Genomic DNA, 23,036 nt, shown 5'->3' on the forward strand with positions numbered 1-23,036 from the left:
AATAATTTAGCAATGACACCAACATTAAAATAAGTCCATCGTTTCTGTGACGTCATTCATTGCCTAGTTACGAAAATAACGTTTTTTCGAAGGCGTATTTTCCAAAAGAAAATGATGAATGAAAATATCAATTATATCGGCTGTCATAAACACTTCGCGAGTCTAATACAATCCTTTATAGGTTGAGTATGTTAACTTAGATATTCCTCCCGTCTGACAAAGGTACATTATATACGCACTACTTAATTTAATTTAATTACAAAAGTAATGAAATTAAATTTGAACTTTGCTCTCTTCAAAGGATAATGGTCTCATTTTGTCGGCGTCACAGCAAGGCTGTCCAAACTTAAAACACTGTAAGGGACATTTTTTTGCATTTTTGGACTAAGTAGAATCTACTTAGTCCAAAAATGCAAAAAAAACGTACTACAAAAAAATGTCCCCTACTGTGTTTTAAGTTTGGACAGCCGAGTACACCACAGCCAAATCTAAAAGCTTCTTTTAACCTAATGTGGATTCATACTTTCATATGGACCACGGGTGGCCAACCCGCGGCCCGCGGCAATGCATGAAGAATATATTTTTAAACCAGTGATATATTTGTGATACACGGTTTGATGCATCAACAAAACTTATGCCCTCTAGTATCAGTGGCAGTACTTCCCTAGAAGCCCAAAAGCCCGGCTTGCCTAACAACTCCAAATAAAAATGACTAAATCTAGACCGAATGATTAAAACTATGTAATTAATGTATTACTGTTTTTAAATTATGGCGCGCTTACATGATTATTAAACTCTATGCATGCCATTATATGGTGATGGTTCTTATTGGTTATGGTTAATATCTGAGGAAGATATTTTAATATAGTGAACATTTTCTTTATTTCAAGGTGATGGCTATACCTTACAAAAGTTACATGTTAGCATATTTTTACAATGATTACAATACATTGTTTATATTTATAATACTTTCTGGGTGCTTACTATACTGGGAATAATATGAAGTGAAGAAATTATAGGCACATCATGTATTAACGAATGTGAAAAATAATGGGCTTGCCTTACTGGTAAACCCAAGGTACGCCAGTGTCTAGTATTATCTATGAGCTAAGCTACATGTTGTTATAAAAGCTCTGAACAATATCCGTTCGATCGCTCTTCAGCATTGCCGATTTAAAGAAATCTCGAAAACCAGTTAAGGTGTGCAACTTCATTGATAGATTTAGAATAATTTACTAAGCGAAAAGAAACTCAAATCTCGTACTGAGAGGCCATTGATAAATTGGTTTTATTTAAAATATTTTTTTTAATATTGTTTGATTTATATATCCTAATTAATACTTGTGATTGTTAAAAATTTTCAAAATGTGTATTAAAATAATAATAAAACCTTTATCCGCACCCCAATGGTGCATAGGGCACTGCGTCATATAAACGCAGTGTTATCTTGATCGTTTACACATGAAGGAAAGGTGGTCAGTCCTCCGCTTCAGGTACCAGTCCAGGGTAATATTGAATAAATATTACAGTGAAAAAATCACTCATATTTATTTTACCCCCCTGTGAATCGAACCCGGGTCTTCCAGAACGGTAGCCGAGCGTGCTGACCATTACACTACCGAGGCGGACAAAATACAAATACATTTTTTGTTAGTTCAATGTGTGTTTTCTTCTCACATCTGGTCGTAGTAATTTTTTTTTTCTTCACAATCATTCTAATTGTACTTTCTGATTAACCCTGCATTCAAATTTTTTATAATTCTTACAAAAAAAATCAATAAGTATAAAATTCGTTGTTATATATATTTTTTTCTAATGTCTGTATGCTGCCCTTGGGAAAATTTTAGTCATCGATGCGGCCCGGGGTGCAATTTGGGTTGACGAATGTGCGGCCAAACGTTGTTTGATAGATGTTCGAATGGTGATATAAGCATTGGTGTGAGCCAGCCGGTTCGCACAGGTTCGCTAGAACCGGTGCCTAAATTTTTTACGGTTCGCCGAACCGATCCTTAACCCTTTGTTGTCACACAAGATTCCGATTGAGGTCATGTATCCGGATCGCGCTCGGTTCACTTGGTCCGCCATGTTATTTATTATAATTAAAAATATTTGAAACTCATGAAGAGAAAAAAAATACTGGAAAAATTCAGTTAAGTTATTACACGTAGTAAAAAGAATATCGTGAAAGATATACGCTTCAAAAATGTATATCGCTCACTCCTTTCAAGAACGTCATAAATCAAAAATCGTCAATTTTCAGTTGCGCATTTTTTCGAAATGCCCAGAAAATGTACTATATCCCAGCAAAAGAGGCGTATTTTTAACTTAATATTTACCCGCTACAGGGCAGAAAGTGTTGTTTTTGCATTTTGAAGAAAATGTATTGTTTAATTATTTTTTAAATATACTAAATATTTTTCAAATGGAGAAAAAATGTTCAGGTTTTACCTTAAAAGATCTGTTGCACAGAAAAAACTTGAATAAATGGCTTGATATTTATTTTTCATACATTGTATTATAGTTTTAAACTTTAAAAACGTTCTCCTGAGAAATCAAGTTTTTTGATTTATGACGTTCTTGAAAGGAGTGAGCGATATGTAAACAATGTTTTTCTTTCTATAACAGGGCCAGAAGGAGATTTAAATATTTAACGATAACAACCCGGTTATTGAAAGTTTAAAATCCCATCACTGGAAATGAGGAAATAATGCAAGGCCGAGATAAGCATTATCGATAAAATTAATAAAGGTGAGTCGACATGGTTTGGGCACGTGAACCGAATGAGTGATGAAAGAATAGTAAGACACATTTATGAGACTATGTTGTGATAATGGAAGCAGAAGAAGACCGAGGAAAACTTTCATGTTGAAGATTAGTAAATCATTATACTCGGGAGTGGTCAGGTCAATAGTTGGCGGGTGTGTATGAGGAGATGCATGCATGTGGAAGAGGCTAAGATTTTTGTGAAGACAACAGACTGGTGTGGCGCTCTATTATCTTTGCCTACCCCTGCGAGAAAACTGCGAATCTTTGGTCATATTTTTATAAACGTGAGTGAATTTACTCTGTATGTGAAAGTTACAATAATTTATTGTAATTTTTCAATGAAAATTTCTAAGCAAAAACACTATCTGACGACAATGTGAATTTTTTCTATGCCCGTTAAAAGGATTTACTGGAAAATAGAATCCGGTTCTTGAATCACTGAATCAATGTACGAACGGATCATTAAGAACCGGTCGTTCGTAAACGACTCGCGTCTAATGTGGAGTGTGTTAAATCCGATATTCCTCGTGATAAAAAAACAGTAAAACCTTGATATAACGGACCTCTATTAATGAAATTCGGATATTACTGACAAAATCCGGTTGAATTTAAAAATAATATAAAAACGTCCTGTTTTTATTATACATGTTCGAGTGTCGCCGCATGTAAACAATTTTTCGCGGCCATGAAGTTATCAGTGGTAAGATCACATCTCGACGATCCAATAACATGTATATCTATACCAGTGGCGGTACTTCCATAGAAGCCCATAAGCTTGGCTTGCCTAACAACTCCGAATACAAATTACCAAATCTGCATCAAATGATTAAAAATACATAGTTAGTGTATGATTGTTTTTAAATTATCGTTTAAATTATTGTTCGTAGTACTGGAATCATCTAGCCGTGAATAGCCGAGATTACAATAGATTGTTTATCTTTATAATGTTTTTTTGGGGGCTTACTGTACTGGGAATGGTAAGAAGTGAAGAAGTTATAGGTACGTCTTATATTCACGAAATTGAAAAATAAGGGCTTGCCTTACTGGTAAACCCTAGGCACGCCACTGATCTATACATATATTTATACAACTAAAGTATATTTTCCTAATTTTTAGAGTAGATTATAAAAAAAACAACATACGATACCTTTTTCAAAACAGGATTACCGAAAGCAAGCGCGTCGATATCAAACAGCAACGTCCAACAAGTAAACGAGTGTCCGAAAAAAAAATTTGTGTCGTGTATTGTTTTTTCCGCCTCCATGGCGTAATGGTTAGCGTGTTTAGCTACCGTGCTGGAGGTCCTGGGTTCGATTCCCAGGGGGGTTAAAATAGATATTAGTGATTTTACACTCTAATTTATTTATTTAATATTACCTACCCTGTAAATATTAAATAATTAAATAAAATAAAAAATATTACCCTGGTCCCTGAAGCGCAAGAGTGATCACCTTGCCTTCATGCCATTAACGATCAAGATAATATGACGCAGTGCCCTATGCACCATTGGGTGTTGATTAGGGTTTGATTTTTTAAAGGTTTATTTATTTCACATTTACATGCTGTGTTCATAGTATAAATATATTTTTTTATATAATGAACTTTCGGCTTTAACGGACACCTCCTCACCCCAATCGGTCCGTTATATCGTGGTTATACTGTACTATTTATTGTCTTTGCAGTGCGATCTACCGAAAGACGTTTAGAATACCTACATGTTTAAAAATGCGTGGCCGAAATAATACTTTGAAATTATTCAGTTCATAAACAAAATATTTATTACGTTTTAAAAACCGTATTTAGCATGTCGTGTTATGAATATTAAAATGGCGTTGGAAAAGTTACTAATTGAACTTGAACGATTTAAATTCTCAATAGGTTAACGCAAAAACACCATTTCCTCATCCTTCGATTCGAGAGGCTTCCTCCAAAACGCAGTAAACAGTCAGAAAATCATCAAATACAAATTTTAAGAAAACACTATCCTTCTCATCCATTGTTCACTTTGTGTAATACCACTTTTATAAACACTGACTCGTGACTACTGGTTTCAGAAAATCATCCCATCGTCAGGTCATTAAAATAAATAAATTACGGTTTGACATCTCGCTCACTCCTTTCAACAACGTCATATATCAAAATACGAAAATTTTCAATAGTGAATGTTTTCGGAATGCCCAGATAATGTACTATATCCCAGCAAAAGCGGCATATTTGTAACTCAATATTTACCCGCTACAGGGCAGAAAGTGTTGTTTTTGCATTTTGAAGAAAAGGTATTGTTTGATTATTTTTTTTAAATATACTAAATATTTTTCGAATGGAGAAAAAACATTCAGGTTTTGCTTAAAAAGATCTGTTGCACGGTAAAAAGTTCAATAAGTGGCTTGATATTTATTTTTAATACATTTCACTGTATTCTTAAATTTTAAAAACGATCTCCTGAAAAATGAAGTATTTTCATGTATGACGTTGTTGAAAGAAGTGTAGTTTTTATGTATTAATATGCTAGTCATAGTTTTTATGTATTAATAAAAAGAAATGGAATGTTGATAAAGAAAATAAGAGGAATACATTATATAAATATGAAAAAATGTTGTTGTGCAGGCTATCTAAAAACGGGACGGTCCCGTTCAAAATGGGACGTATGGTTACTTTAGTCATTACCATTTATTCCATTTTCTTCTTCATCTATACTGAGATGTCTTTTTTTGAAAGACAGAATTGTAAAACATATTTATGAGGCGAATGCGGTTGGTGGTAGAAATGAAGGAAGACCGAGGAAAACTTGAACGTTAGGATATCCCAGCAACTGACTAACTTCATGCTGATATATTTTTTTTACATGCAGCGTTTTGCAGCGTCGTTAAATACCTGTCAGTTTTAATAAATGTACCAATTTAGGAAGCACAAAAACCCACTAAAGCGTTTAATTTACAACTCAAATAGATCCTCAATACTTCGCAAATAACGTAAAACTATTATCTTAAAAATTAAATGTTAAATTTATACCCGCGGAGAAAGTCCGGATAAATGACTTAAGAAATGCACAAAAACATGGTGTTTAATTGTAATTTGTTTAAGAGTCGTTTTGACTTGCTGCTGGCGTGGCGTTTTAAGACGTTTTGGATGCGACTGTCGCATTGTAAAATGTAGGTCTTGGTTTAAAAAGAGATTTGAGAAGCGCATTCGACTCAGTTAGCCTTGAACTCCCGTCGCAGTGGTGCGTTATCACGCTCAATTATTGAAAAAAGAACTGTTAAAAAAATAGCTTATTAAATAACATAGAAAATAAAAAATAAATATTTATCTGACATATCACCAAAAAACCTTGATAAAGCTGTAAAATTATTCAAAAAATACCTGTTAAATTCTTTTAACACCGACTTCATTCGTCAATAAATTAAAATTGATATTTAAAAATGATGTTTTACACACTTTTTATAGTTATTAATTGAATAATTTGTCGTTATTACAGCTTCTGATTTTTTAAGCGCGTCAAGATATAAGTTTTTAAAAGTCTCATATTTTTTATTTGGAATCAATTCAGACAGGCTTGATTTATCGACATTTTATTATTACAACTTAATATCATAAATATAAGCCATTATTTTTACAGTGTCTCAAATAAATCGCGTTAAATTCAGTGTATTTTAATCATCTTTTTTTCAATTATCTTTTAAGGGGTTTAAGTGATCAATTGAGGAATCCGATTTTGGATCTGGTTTTTTTTTTTATAAATAGCGTAGAATGTTTTTCCGGGGTAAGATGTCACTTTTAGTTGTAATTTTCGCCGCTAGTTTCGCATTTTCCGCGGCAGATGTGACAGTTAACGAAAATGGCGCCGGTTTTTATGACTTTTTGTCGTGCGGGGTCCGAGAACAACCCCTGAGTTGTGCAAAAACCAAGGTTGGAAGGGTCTTGGACGGGCTGGAAGAAAAAGTCGAAGAGCAGATGAACCAATGGAATGGTAAATACACCTTTTTTTTGTTATAATTTCGCTGAAATCAGGAGATGAAATTTCATTTTCTTCCGTACTAGTATAGCTGAATTGACAACATAAGTATTTTAAACAATTTTACAAGAAATCAGCTAAAATATTTTACTCGTATCTTATTTCCTTTACTTTCATAAGAAACTAATAAGTAATCTTTACAATTCAAGATGTTTTTAAAAATTTGGTATTGTTACCCAGCTTCAAAGGTGTAATTTGAATGAGAAAAAGTAATTCGCACATTTTGAGTATTCCGCAATACTTGTTCACAAATCTGGGTTTCTCTACTTATAAGTTATTTATATTGACATCTCAACATAAATAAAGAAGAATATGACGTGTCGTTAGACCCTTGAAATCCCAGACTTATTCATATACCATATTCTTCTTCATCTATATTGAAATGCTACTTATACGAAAGTCCTAATATCAAGCAATACGTTTTACAGACCATAGATTTTGAGTGATATTTTTGTGGTATTAGATTACACTTTGTCATCAACTGACAGCGTGAAGTAACTCTTTTACCTTACAAAACTAAACGGCACATTCTTCCAACTGTGGTGCCTTATAGATTTATGTATTAAATAATTTATCTTTGTTGAGGTGCCAAAAAAAAAGTGAATATATATTGGTAAAACATATTTCGCTCACTCCTTTCAAGAACGTCATAAATCAAAATACTTGATTTTTCAGGAGAACGTTTTTAAAGTTTGAAAATATAATACAACGTATTAAAAATAAATATCAAGCCACTCGCTGAAATTTTTACTGTGCTACATATCTTTTTAGGTAAAACCTGAAGGTTTTTTTCTCTATTTGAAAAATATTTAGTTTATTTTTAAAAAAAATTAAACAATACGTTTTCTTCAAAATGCAAAAACAACACTTTCTGCCCTGTAGCGGGTAAATATTAAGTTAAAAATATGCCTCTTTTTCTGGGATATAGTACATTTTCTGGGCATTCCGAAAATATGCACAACTGAAAATTGACGTTTTTTTATTTATGACGTTCATGAAAGGAGTAAGCGATTTATGAATCGAATGTCGTTGGTTATAAAGCAGAGGAAGACCGAGGGAAACTTTGCACGATCAAGTATTTCAAATACTTGTAAGTGTTTAGGTCAGGAGTCGAAATAGTTGGCGGTCATGTATGAGTAGAACCATGAACGTAGAGGAGTCGAAGATTGGTTGCAAAGACATATCGGTGTGGCGTTCTATTTTCTCTGCCTAATTTGACATGATAAAGCATTTCAAATGCTTGTGCGCGGTCAGGTCAGGAGTCGAAATAATCGGCGGTCATGTATGAGAAGAAGCAATCGTGGAAGAGGCGAAGATTGGTTGCAAAGACATATTGGTTTGGTGTTCTATTCTCTCTGGCTACCCCTACGGATAAGCAACATGTCGGTTAGATAGTTAAATTTGTATTAATTGTTTTTTTTTTAATTCCAAGCATTTCTAAATAATCTAGTAGAAGTATTGCATGCGTGTAATATATTCTACCTTCATTTTTTTATCAAATTCTATGAATATTTGACCTTGTACCGAAAAGTCGATACAAAAAAGTGATTATGCCATTCTTCACCCTTGAAATCCACCCTCCTCCGTATGTACACCATGTGTTGCATTCATGTAAGCGCAAACTCTTTCGTCGCGGTGCCCTATGACCTTTTGGGTCCAAGAAAAAGAAAATGGGTCATTCTAATATTGGAAATTATAAGTTGATAGATATCGCTTTATTATAAAAATATAAAGAGAAATGTATTTTTAACCTAGCGCTATAAAATAACCAGTTTTAAAAGACATTATTGATTTTATTACGAGCGCAGAATGTATTTACTAACAAGATACTATGGAGGATAATATTTCATTTATCTTATATATATACGTATATTTATATATATATATATATATATATATATATATATATATATATATATATATATATATATATATATATATATATATATATATATATATATATATATATATATATATATATATTTATATATATATATATATATATATATATATATATGTATATATATATATTATATATATATATATATATATATATATATATATATATATATATATATATATATATATATATATATATATATATATACATATATATACATATATATACATATATATACATATATATACTTACAACATTTTGAGTGTGTCCAAATACTTGTTCACAAAATCTGGATTATCTCCAATTACAGGAGTTATTTTCATATTATTTTTTGACATCTCATCAAATATGAAGAAGAATATGGAAGTCTGGGCATTTACGGGGCTTACGACCGTCATAGGCTGGTTTAAGTGATCACTTTACACACGAATTTGAATTTGAGTAGTGTGGTTGTCAATAATGGGTAGAATTGGTGAATGTTACACGTATTTTATTTATTGTTTCTTTAATTAATGTTACACGTGTGTAAAGTGATCACTTAAACCAGCCTATGACGGTCGTAAGCCCCGTAAATACCCAGACTTCCATATTCTTCTTCATCTTTGATGAGATGTCAAAAAATAATACATATATATATATATATACATATATATATATATATATATATATATATATATATATATATATATATATATATATATATATATATATATATATATATATATATATATATATATATATATATATATATATATATATATATATATATATATATATATATATATATATATGTATATATATGTATATATATATATATATATATATATATATATATATATATATATATATATATATATATATATATATATATATATATATATATATATATATATATGTAATTTATCTTTGCAAACAATCTTCATACCAATCTTCTTCGATCAGGTTAGGCCTGACCACCCCCAAGTATTTTAAATACTTGATCATGCCAAGTTCGGTTTTCTATCACTAAGGACATTCACCTCATGAATAAGTATTACTATATTTTCACTCATTTGATTCACACGCCCAAATCATGTCAACCCACCTTACCAAAACACTTTCCTTAATTTAATGGATAATGCTTATCTCAGCCTTGCATTCTTTTCTTATATCATCATTGGAACATCTACCATACATGGTTTTGCCGCACTGAGAGATCGCATTTCGGCTGCATTCAGTCTACTTTCATCCTTCTTTTGACGACTCCACGCTTTGCTTCTATACATTAGGGTTAGAACCAGGACTATTAATTTTTTTAAATGCTGTATTTTTTGTGGAAAACGAGAGATTGTGCTTTGCGTCTCGTTATTTTTTAGCATATTCGGGTTTTAGGAAAATAGTCACTTTAACCCTTTCAATACGATTTTTTTTAATAATTCATGTAACATTTAACAGCACAAAATATTTATTGCTTATTAAGTTTGACTGGAAAAACAAGTATTGAAAGAAATGATTATATTATTTATTGATTTTTGAAAAATAATAATTGGCACATATTGCCTCAATAGTATTGGTGAGTAACTCGTTGTCCCAACAGTATTTTACTAAAGTAAAATATTGGAGCATACAAAATATATGTTGCACTAAAAAGAGGTCGCATGTGTCCCAACAGTATATTATGATAGTAAAATAGTGGAGCATATAAAATATATGTTGCACTAAAAAGAGGTCGTATGTGACCCAACAGTATATTATGATGGTAAAATAGTGGAGCATATAAAATATATGTTGCACTAAAAAGAGGTCGTATGTGTCCCAACAGTATATTATAATAGTAAAATAGTGGAGCATATAAAATATATTTTGCACTAAAAAGAGGTCGTATGTGTCCCAACAGTATATTATGATAGTAAAATAGTGGAGCATATAAAATATATGTTGCACTAAAAAGAGGTCGTATGTGTCCCAACAGTATATTATGATAGTAAAATAGTGGAGCATATAAAATATATGTTGCACTAAAAAGAGGTCGTATGTGTCCCAACAGTATATTATGATAGTAAAATAGTGGAGCATATAAAATATATGTTGCACTAAAAAGAGGTCGTATGTGTCCCAACAGTATATTATAATAGTAAAATAGTGGAGCATATAAAATATATTTTGCACTAAAAAGAGGTCGTATGTGTCCCAACAGTATATTATGATAGTAAAATAGTGGAGCATATAAAATATATGTTGCACTAAAAAGAGGTCGTATGTGACCCAACAGTATATTATGATGGTAAAATAGTGGAGCATATAAAATATATGTTGCACTAAAAAGAGGTCGTATGTGTCCCAACAGTATATTATGATAGTAAAATAGTGGAGCATATAAAATATATGTTGCACTAAAAAGAGGTCGTATGTGTCCCAACAGTATATTATGATAGTAAAATAGTGGAGTATATAAAATATATGTTGCACAAAAAAGAGGTCGTATGTGTCCCAACAGTATATTATGATAGTAAAATAGTGGAGTATATAAAATATATGTTGCACTAAAAAGAGGTCGTATGTGTCCCAACAGTATATTATGATAGTAAAATAGTGTAGCATATAAAATATATGTTGCACTAAAAAGAGGTCGTATGTGTCTCAACAGTATATTATGATAGTAAAATAGTGGAGCATATAAAATATATGTTGCACTAAAAAGAGGTCGTATGTGTCCCAACAGTATATTATGATAGTAAAATAGTGGAGCATATAAAATATATGTTGCACTAAAAAGAGGTCGTATGTGTCCCAACAGTATATTATGATAGTAAAATAGTGGAGCATATAAAATATATGTTGCACTAAAAAGAAAAAATTACAGGTTTGGACTTGTTTACGAGCCTATGACCGTACAGTACTAAAATCCCAGATCCCAATGCATTTGTAAGCATTTCAAATATTTTAGTAGTTATTGGAAATTCTTTGGGACAATATGTCCCTATAGTATTTTTTTACATAAATTGTGTACATTTAAATAAATCACTATTTTACATACTTAGAACATTTTTTTTACAGAGACCCACCAAACCACCTTGTGTGTCTTGTCGGTGGAGTTCTTTTTTTAATACATTTTTATAGTTTTTAACGTTTTTAACCTAACCTAATTTTTAACCTAACCTAATATATGGTACACACAAAAAAGAGAGAAAAATTAAGAATACATTTTACAATTTTCATAAAATAAACACTTGATCATTTACCAATTCCTTTATTTTGCGTTTGTTCCATATTTTATTTTGACCTCTAACCTCCGTCGGCAACAAATTAAAAATGTTCGGAACGATATATTGCAGTGTTGGACTCCCATATTTATCGTTGATTCTTGGGACTATTGCACCTTCGTTGTGTGTACCTACATCGTGTATCATGGTTGTGTACTAAAATATTGAAGGGGTTAATGCGCAGTGTCCACTGCACTGTGGATGCTCATGACACACATATCTCTATGAAATAACCATCGAATCTAGGATAACGGCTTGAATGTTGGCTACCCAGTTTTCAGTAAGTGTTTTCTCCATACATAATGCGTAAAACTTTGATTCGATTTGTTCAACGGAGAGATCAAGCATGATTTGCGAAAACTAGACCAATCTGCGTTATCTTAATATCCAATATACAGACCTCATTGGTTGCATAGCGATTTTCGAAACAGGCTTAGCTTATGGCCTAATATACGATTAATAGCTACTACATTTTCTTTAAGCCCCGGTAACATTTGACAGAATATTTTTTTTTCTTAAAATATCTATTTCTTTTTGAAAAAAATAGTTTTTCTTCGAAATTAATGTGGTTTTAAAAAGAGTTGTTGAAACGTTGGGAGTTTAAAAAATATGTGAAAATATTTTCTCAATATTTATTCTAAAAAAAGTAAATTTCCAATGCTCGCTGAAATACATCCGACCACTAGCGCTGCTATTTGCCTTCCTCGTAAACGATTAGGAGTTAATTTTATGAAAATTGTAAAATAGTTTAGATTTTTCATTTTCTTCTCTTTTTTTGTGCGTTTTAAAATGGATAAAAACAATAAAAAATGTATGTATAAATATCAAGCCAAATTTTGAACTTTTTACTGTGCAACAGATCTTCTTAGGTAAAACCTGAAGGTTTTTTCTCCATTTGAAAAATATTAAGTATATTTAAAGAAATAATTAAACAATACCTTTTCTTCAAAATGCAAAAACAACACTTTCTGTCCTGTAGCGGGTAAATATTTAGTTAAAAATATGCCACTTTTGCTGGGATATAGTACATTTACTAGGCATTCCAAAAAAACGCACAACTGAAAATTGACGATTTTTGATATATGACGTTGTTGAAAGAAGTTAGCGATATATGAAAATATGTGTCGTGTTTCGTCTTATTTAGTCTCATATGTGTCTCATTATCAAACACTTTTAGTGTGTTTGATAATGTCTTAAGTATATGTAAATAAAAGTAGAATTCAATCCAAAAACCTTGTTTAATTTTGGATATATTACCCAACCATTCGATATGGAATTCTACCAACTGTCTGCAGTTACAATAAATCATTTTATAATTGTTCTTTTAAATAAATTAATATTTTTTTTAGGTGTATAAATAATATAATAAATAAAAAATTCATAAGCTGAATATGGTAGAATGGTTAAGGCCATTTCGCATATAACGGTACGCTATCGATGAAAGATGATACTTCCGATTCGAAGAAACTGGTTTAACAGCTTTCTTAGCAAACATTCGATTATTTTCCGTCCCATATTTGCTTCTGACGTGTCGTATTCGTAAATATCTCAATGGCAGACACACGTGGGATACTGTATTGGGAGCGAACAATCCCACCTGCAGCCAGATATGTATGAATTAGTGAGTCATTGTTAGAAATCGAACCTCACGCTAACACATCGCTCACTCCTTTCAAGAACGTCATAAATAAAAAATCGTCAATTTTCAGTTGTGCATGAATGCCCAGAAAATGTACTGTATCCCAGCAAAAGCGGCATATTTTTAACTTAATATTTACCCGCTACAGGGCAGAAAGTGTTGTTTTTGCATTTTGAAGAAAAGGTATTGTTTAATTATTTTTTTAAATATACTTAATATTTTTCAAATTGAGAAAAAACCTTCAGGTTTTAGCTAAAAAGATGTTTTGCATAGTAAAAAGTTCAATAGGTGGCTTGATATCTATTTTTAATACATTATATTATATTTTCAAACTTTTAAAACGTTCTCCTGAAAAATCAAGTTTTTTTATTTGTGACGTTCTTGAAAGGAGTGAGCGACATTAGCTGCCAAAAGCCGACTAGTCGGCTCTTCGCTGCCAACCGTAAACAACCAAATACAAATTAGCCGGTTTTTCTACCCTACGAAATGGAAGTAATTCTCACAATAGGGTGTTTTATCACTCGGGTGGAATATCTATGTAATTTAACATACTCAGCCTATAAAGGATTTTGTAAAACTCGCTTTGTGTTTATAACAGCCGATATAATCAATATTTTCCTTCATCATTTTCTTTTGCAAAATTCGCCGTCATAAGTTGGTAACGAATGACGTCACAGAAACGAATCCACACTACTACTGTTACAGCTCTACAAAGTAGATACATAAAGGGACGCGAGTGTTTTTGCCTAGAATTTTCACTGATGAATTACATGAAATTAACTTTAAAGATGAAGAAGAATATGGAAGTCTGGGCATTTACGGGGCTTACGACCGTCATAGGCTGGTTTAAGTGATCACTTTACACACGTGTAACATTCACCAATTCTACCCATTATTGACAACCACACTACTCAAATTCTTGGAAGTTCTATATATATGAACCAATTTAGAAACCTTGTTCATGAATCACTAGAACTTCACTAGAGACATCTATTGGTGAGATGTAAAGAAGCTTTTTATTAAGCAGAAACTCTTATATTAGTATGTGAGATCCGAATCCTGGATTATAATCACACACATGAGAAACGCCAGAAAATACCATTTTCATTTTTATTATTAAGCTTATAATTTGACCGTAAATGCCCAGACTTCCATATTTTCTTCATCTTTGATGAGATGTCAAAAAATAAAATGAAAATAACTCCTGTAATTGGAGATAATCCAGATTTTGTGAACAAGTATTTGGACACACTCAAAATGTTGTAAGTAACTTTAAACATAAAGAGTAAATACAGTCACGAGTAGGCATAGGCTATGAAACTCAAAAAATTGAAGCCTGAGTAGGGACATGATAAACGATGTTGCATAAGCCGTAGCTAGATTTCAGAGTCACTTGGACCTTAGGTAAATCAAAAAAATAAAAATACATACATACAAAGGGATACGCCCCATAACACACCCGATGACCTAAAATTTGATGACGCATAGCGGTGTCCGTTTTTAGTTGTATTAAAATATCTAAAGTTTAAACCTTCATATCTCCCTTAGTTCTCTACAGATTTCAATAAGAATCGTGCCGATTGCCTTGTAATTTTTCAAATTGATTTATTAGCCAATAACGAATCGTCACATCAGTGTCAGGTTGTGGTCCTGTGGTTAGTGTCGCGGACTCAAGTCAGAGTTACTTGGTTCGAACCCACTCTACCACAATTTGATACCTATTTCTAATAATGAGCCGCTTAGGCCCTCAGAAATAGTATGAAATTAAAATATATTTATATGAATAATAACAACACAAATATTTCTCTTTTTATTAAAAAAATCCATTCTCTTCCTAGTGCGACGAATGATCAATCATTCAACTGATCGAGTCTATTTACATAATACTAGTTAGTGCAAAATCACTAGTAGTTATTTTCACCCCCGCCTGGGAATCGAACCCGGGACCTCCAGTGCGGTAGTTAAACGCGTAAACAATTGCACTACGATGGCGGACAGAATTTGGGTACTTTAATTGTTGAATGTGAGTCAAGAATTCAAGCATAACTGAAAATACACATTCGAGTATTGAAAAAGTAAATATTACTTTAAAAATCGTCATCTGTATAAACACAATTCTAGTTCATGTTTATTGAACACAATGCATGTTAAATGTTCGAATGGTGATACAGTAAAACCTCGATATACTGGACCAATTGAGGGAGGGTGTAGCGTTGCCAAAGTCAATTTTCAGAATTCCCCAAAAATCTAGACCAAATTCCCCAAATCGGGGAAAAACATAGTCCCGGTTCCCCACAAATCCCCCACACAATTATTCGAAGGAAAAAGCAAGTTTTCACAAAAAAATAACTACTTATTTTTTATTTTGTTTGAAATATTAACGCCCTAATTGGACTTTAACCGCCTCCGTGGTGTAATGGTCAGCGTGTTAAGCTACCGTGCTGGAAGTCCCGGGTTCGATTCCCAGGGGGGGTGAAAATAAATATTAGTGATTTAACACTGTAATATTTATTTAATATTACCCTGGACTGGTTCCTGAAGTGCAAGAGGGGGAATAATCCAGTGCCTTATAGATTTTTTTTTAATTCGATTTGGATTAATATATCAGATACCCCCTCTGTGCTTAGCACTTAAGAGTAATGAGCAGTCAGTAGGCACTGGGCACGCATTGCCATCAGATGGTAGGCTGATACGTGTACGCGTGTAATTATAGCACTTACGGCTCAAGAAGTGGGTCGCCATCGGCAGTCGCCATCAGGCGTCAGGAGAAAGTTCCGGACGAGTATTCTATAATAAATATATATATCTCTTCATAACACCAGAGACGAGACACACGGTATGCCGAAAGTCGAGTGTGCAAAACAAGCATGTCAGAATGTGATTTCTCAGTGTGGTAAAACCATGTATGATAGATTTTCCAATGGTGATGTAAGGAAAGGGTGCAAGGCCGAGATAAGCATTATCCAGCAAACTAAGTAAGGTGTTTCTGAAGCGTGGAGTTGGCAAAAGAAGGATGAAATTAGACTGAATGCAGTCAGAATGCGTTCTCTCAGTGCGTCAAAACCATGTATGATAGATTTTCCAATGGTGATACAAGGAAAGGGTGCAAGGCCGAGATAAGCATTATCCAGCAAACTAAGGAAGGTGTGTTGAGATCGTTTGGGCGTATGAGTCGAATGAGTGAAGAAAGAATAGTATAACGAATTGGTGAGATGAATGTGCATGGAAATAGCAGAAGAAGACTGAGGGAAACTTGGCATGATCAAGTTAGTCCAATACTGCAGTGTAGATGTTTCAATGGTGATGTAAGGAAATAATGCAAGGCTGAGATAAGCATTATCTAGTAAAATAAGGAAGGTGTGTTGTGGGATGGTTTAGACATTTGAATCGAATGAATGAAGAAAGAATAGTAAAATAAATTTCTTTCTTCTTCTTCCTGGCTCCATCCCAACTATCGTCTTTGTAGACTGTTGGGTTCAGCTCTCCTCGTCCTCAGGCTGTAGGTCCTTCTGTCACGGACAACGTCACCTAGGCCATGCCTTCAAATTTTATTTTCATTCTGCAGCATCCATGAATTCTTTAGTCTTCCTCTATTGGTGAGATAAAAAGAAGCTTGTTATTGAGCGGAAACTCTTTTATTAGTATGTGAGGCCCAAATCCTGGATTATAATCGCACACATCATGAGAAACGCCAGCCCAGCAAATGCCCAGACTTCCATATTCTTCTTCATCTTTGATGAGATGTCAAAACATAATATGAAAAATACTCCTATAATTGGAGATAATCCAGATTTGTGAACAAGTATTTGGACTCACTGAAAATGTTGTAGTTAGTTTTTTAATGCACGTATTTCTGAGACACCGCGTATTGTGATTACGTATGGATGAGTCAATGGATTTTAAACAAGTCAAGATCGCGTGAATAACCGTAAACTTGTTTTAAATATATCAACATAATAATAGTCGTATCGATATTGTATCTCGAGATATCCGATACAATGTACAAGACATATTTTATAATGAGACGATTTCTAGTCACGGTGATATCTGTAAAATTACGCGACATGAAATGAAAAACCATTAAAAATATATACAGGGTTATAGTGAACTCGATGTGTTCCCGGCAGGACGAGGTAGGAGTACGCAAATGCAAGAAATTTAAGTAGGACAATGTATGGCCGAATGTTTCAAGTTTTTGAGATATTTGGAATTTATTCTTCTTCTTCTTTTTGTAGATCCTAGGGATCTGTTTGTGCCTCCGCTTGTAGCTCTTGGGATGCTGACTCCCAGCTGTCTTTCCATCTTTTCGGAGGTCTGCCTGGGGGTCTGCGTCCTTCAGGGTTGCCTTGGAGGGCGATACGTGGAAGTCTGTCTTCTGACATTCTGTTTACATGATCGTTCCAGTATCGCCTTCGTTGTCGTCCCCACCTCACGATATATCCTCCGTCTTACACATGCTCCGGATGTCGGTATTTCTTACTCGCAATGTGTTTCCGGTTATGGATAGGAGAGTCTTCATCTCGGAGGTTCCAAGTCGAGATTTTGTTCTGGAAGTATCTGCTCTTGCCTCAATGCCATAAGTGGCTATCGGTCAAACATATGTTTTGTATATTTTTTGGAATTTATTGATTTCATGAAAAACACTCATTTATGGGAGTTAGTGAGAGAATAAAAAAAAATGGCTTTTTGAATGCCATAAAAATATTTTTTTATTGGTAGGATGACCTAATAACAAAGCTTCATAAGCAAAAAAATACCAAAAAACAGTTATAGTTTGATAACTATAACTAATAGTGTTTTCATTTTAATAATATTTTTTTCGTTGCTTGCCAAAAAAATTCATTCGGTTTTAAAAAACACTGACATCAAACGTTCAAATTACTTAAAAAACATTCATCCTTATCCGCACCCCAGTGGTGCATAGGGCACTGCATTATATAAACACAGTGTTATCTTGATCGTTACCACATGAAGGTAAGGCGATTGGCCCTCCGCTTCAGGGTAATATGAAATAAATACTAGAGTGAAAAAATCACTTATTTTTATTCAACCCCCCCCCCTGGGAATCGAACCCGGAACCTCCAGAATGTTAGCCGAGCGTGCTGACCATTACACTATGGAGGCGGACATTTAGTTACTTGATTAAATTAAATTGTATCAGGTTGTGATCCCGTGGTTAGTGCCGCGGACTTTTAAGTCAGAGCTTCTCGGTTTGAACCCACTCTACCACAATTTGATACCTATTTCTAATAATGAGCCGCTTAGGCTCACAGAAATAGTATGAAATTTAAATATTTGTGTTTATAATAATAAACACAAATATTTCTATATTATTTTGAGAAATAAAAATACTTTGTTCTTTGATCCACTCACATTTTTATTAACAACCAACTAGTTTCGGCAACAACCTGTTGCCCTCTTCAGGGTTTAATTTATGACTGAAGAGGGCAACAGGTTGTTGCCGAAACTAGTTGGTTGTTAAAAAAAATGTTTGTGGATCAAAAAATAAAGTCTTTTTATTTCTCAAAATAATATATCAATATGATCCACAAAGTTCAAACCCTTTTCCGCACCCCAATGGTGCACAGGGCACTGCATTATAAACACAGTGTTATCTTGATCGTTAACACACGAAGGAAAGGTGATCATCCTTCCGCTTCAGGTACCAGTCCAGGGTAATATTGAATAAATATTAGAGTGAAAACTCACTTATATTTATTGGACCCCCCTGGGAATCGAACCCGGCACCTCCAGAACGGTAGCCGAGCGTGCTGACCATTACACTCCGGAGGCGGACGAAGATCCACAAAGTTAACGCTTTCAATATTCAATACAAATATTTCTCTTTTTAAATGCCTCTTAACACTTTCATGTTCTCGATAGAACGGGAAAAGAGAAATTATAATACATAAAACCAAGTTTATTGGTTATGATATTTACATATCACGGTGACAATTTGGTTTGCGCGGCGCATATGATATTGTGGAGCGACTGTTTATTTTCGATTGACCCATAAATTCCGGATTCGGAATGCGGTATGGCGCGGTGACCCGGTCACCGGATTTCGGCCCGAAAGCGAAACGGGTATGAGGATATGTTGCCTCTATATGGTGCAAGAGTAGGTGTCGCGAATATTATCCGCACATCCGCGTCATGTCTCTTTTGAATTAAGCGATACCAGTTTTTGAGATTAACGCAACCCAATTAGGATGGTATGAAGCCTGGCTGTAACAGGCTTCAATAGTAAGGTAGAGGAAAAGCAATTGAGATGGTATGGGCACATAGGACGCAGAGAACCTAAACATATGGTAAACCAGGCGATCGCCATGGATCTTCCTCGAAACACATCAAGAGGAAGACCAAAAAATTCATGGATGCTGCAGATAGATGCAAATAGGCCGCAGAAAACCCGATCAATCTTTTGGCAGGAACACTGAATACCGCATTAAAGTCTTCTTACTATCCTTATCCGAACCCAATGGTGTACAGGGCACTGCATCGTATCGACGCAGTGTTATCTTGATTGTTAATTTATTTTTATTTTATTTATTTTATTTTCCATTTTATTTTATTTTTGTCAGCCTCCGTAGTGTAATGGTCAGCACGCTCGGCTACCGTTCTGGAGGTCCCGGGTTCGATTCCCAGGGGGGGTCAAGTAAATATAAGTGATTTTTTCACTCTAATATTTATTTAATATTACCCTGGACTGGTACCTGAAGCGGAGGGCTGATCACCTTTCCTTCATATGTAAAACGATCAAGATAACATTGCGTTTATATGATGCAGTGCCCTATGCACCATTGGGGTGCGGATAAGGGTTTTATTTTTTTTATTATATTATTTTATTTTATTTGTTCGGGAATTGTACAGTTTCACATTTAAAAAAGTATATTATAAACAATATTATTTTTTGACATCTCATCAAAGATGAAGAAGAATATGGAAGTCTGGTCATTTACGGGGCTGACGACCGACTTGACACACATGTAACATTCACTAATTCTATCCAGTGACAACCACACTACTCAAATACTTAAGTGTTTCTGCTCAATAAAAAAAGCTTCTTTTCATCTCACAAATAGATGTCTCTAGTAAAGTTCTAGTGATTCAAGAACAATGTTTCAAAATTGGTTCATATATACAGAACTTCCAAGTATTTGAGTAGTGTGGTTGTCAATTATGGGTAAAATTTGTGAATGTTACACGTGTGTAAAGTGATCACTTAAACCAGCCTATGACGGTCGTCAGCCCCGTAAATGCCCAGACTTCCATATTCTTCTACATCTTTGATGAGATGTCAAAAAATTATATAGGACAAATCTTATCACATTCTCGAATATCCGGCCTTTGAGACGAATAATCCGCACAATGAATGAACAGAATTATTCGATACATTACGGAAAACGATATTAAAAGGAGGATAATTATTTGAAATAAAAACAAAAGGGAGATAATCGTTTACAAACCAAATGAACAATTGGAACCGGATCGTTCTTTATTCGGTTCTTGAAATCTCGGTTTACTTTTTATTCAAAACTTTCCCGGATTGAACAAACGACGCTTAGAAAAGAGACGAGTAATTGCGAAATAATTAGCCGAGACATTACATACGTCTGTTAGACGTATCTCTCAAAATGCTATCATTAAGTGTCTTTTAATTGATTATATTATACGTACCGACACATACCACATTATAACGTAGTGGAACAAACGAAGAACATAGATTTAATATACTTTATATTATATTGAATATGGAACTGATTTAGAATATAGATGAAACATTGAACTAGCGTAGAATTTAGATAGAACGTTTATTAAACGTTGGAACTAGCGTAAAACATAGATGTAATGTATATTAAACGTGGTAATAGCGTCGAACGTGTATTAAATATGGATGTAGCGTGGAATATAGAATATAGATAGAACATTTATTAAATATTCATCTAGCTTAGAACATATAATGTATATAATGTATATCAAACGTGGTAATAGCGTCGAGACGTGTATTAAATATGGATGTAGCGTGGAATATAGAATATAGATAGAACATTTATTAAATATTCATCTAGCTTAGAACATATAATGTATATAATGTATATTAAACGTGGTAATAGCGTCGAGACGTGTATTAAATATGGATGTAGCGTGGAATATAGAATATAGATAGAACATTTATTAAATATTCATCTAGCTTAGAACATATAATGTATATAATGTATATTAAACGTGGTAATAGCGTCGAGACGTGTATTAAATATGGATGTAGCGTGGAATATAGAATATAGATAGAACATTTATTAAATATTCATCTAGCTTAGAACATATAATGTATATAATGTATATTAAACGTGGTAATAGCGTCGAGACGTGTATTAAATATGGATGTAGCGTGGAATATAGAATATAGATAGAACATTTATTAAATATTCATCTAGCTTAGAACATATAAACATAAGTATATAATGTATATTGAACATGGAACTAGCATAAAACAAAAGGTATAAAGGTTATGAAATATTGAACTAGCGTTGAACATGTATGAGATATGGAACTAACTTATATTAAATAAAAACATATATCGCTCACTCCTTTCAAGAACGTCATAAATCAAAATACTTGATTTTTCAGGAGAACGTTTTTAAAGTTCAAAAATATAATACAATGTATTAAAAATTAATATCAAGCAACTTACGGAACTTTTTACTGTGAAACAGATCTTTTTAGGTAAAACCTGAAAGATTTTTCTGCATTTGAAAAATATTTAGTATATTTAAAAAAATAATTAAACAATACCTTTTCTTCAAAATGCAAAAACAACACTTTCTGCCCTGTAGCGGGTAAATATTAAGTTAAAAATATGCCGCTTTCGCTGGGATATAGTACATTTTCTAGGCATTCCGGAAACATGCACAATGAAAATTGACGATTTTTTATTTATGACGTTCTTGAAAGGAGTAAGCGATATAGAACTAGCGTAGAGCATTGATATAATATTTATTAAATATGAAACTAGCGTAGAACATAAATAAAACGTTTAATAAACATTGAACTAGCGTAGAACATGTGTTTAATATGGAAATAACATATTTTAAACGTAAAACTAGTGAAGAACATTGATATAACATAAATTAAACATGGAACTAGTGTAGAACATCGATATAACATAAATTAAACATGAAACTAGTGTAGAACATCGATATAGCATATGATATATTAAACATGAAACTAGCGAAGAACATAAATACAACGTTTAATAAACATTGAACTAGTGTAGAATATGTATCAAATATGGAACTAACGTATTTTAAATAAATAACTAGTGTAGAACATCGATATAGCATATAATATAAAACATGAAACTAGCGAAGAACATAAATACAACGTTTAATAAACATTGAACTAGTGTAGAATATGTATCAAATATGGGACTAACGTATTTTAAATAAATAACTAGTGTAGAACATAGATAAAACA

The 23,036-nt window shown here is 33.0% G+C and overlaps 1 protein-coding gene across 2 annotated transcripts in view; it reads left to right on the forward strand.

The window, feature by feature from the left end:
• The first annotated feature begins 6,437 nt into the window (after nucleotides 1-6,437).
• LOC148311181 (uncharacterized) overlaps nucleotides 6,438-23,036 on the forward strand; it is a 52,131-nt gene continuing 35,532 nt past the window's right edge. The window contains exon 1 of one of the 2 annotated variants that reach the window (XM_088257061.1): nucleotides 6,438-6,736. In XM_088257061.1, the coding sequence (XP_088113187.1) occupies nucleotides 6,517-6,736 (220 nt within the window). In that variant the 5' untranslated portion in view covers nucleotides 6,438-6,516. The remainder of the gene's footprint in view (nucleotides 6,737-23,036) is intronic. The other variant, XM_088257062.1, reaches the window with a different exon arrangement.

The sequence above is a fragment of the Brachycentrus maculatus genome, unplaced genomic scaffold (genome assembly GCF_059751285.1).
Source record: "Brachycentrus maculatus isolate JH-2025_06_01 unplaced genomic scaffold, ASM5975128v1 h1tg000070l, whole genome shotgun sequence".
NCBI classification, from domain to species: domain Eukaryota; kingdom Metazoa; phylum Arthropoda; class Insecta; order Trichoptera; family Brachycentridae; genus Brachycentrus; species Brachycentrus maculatus.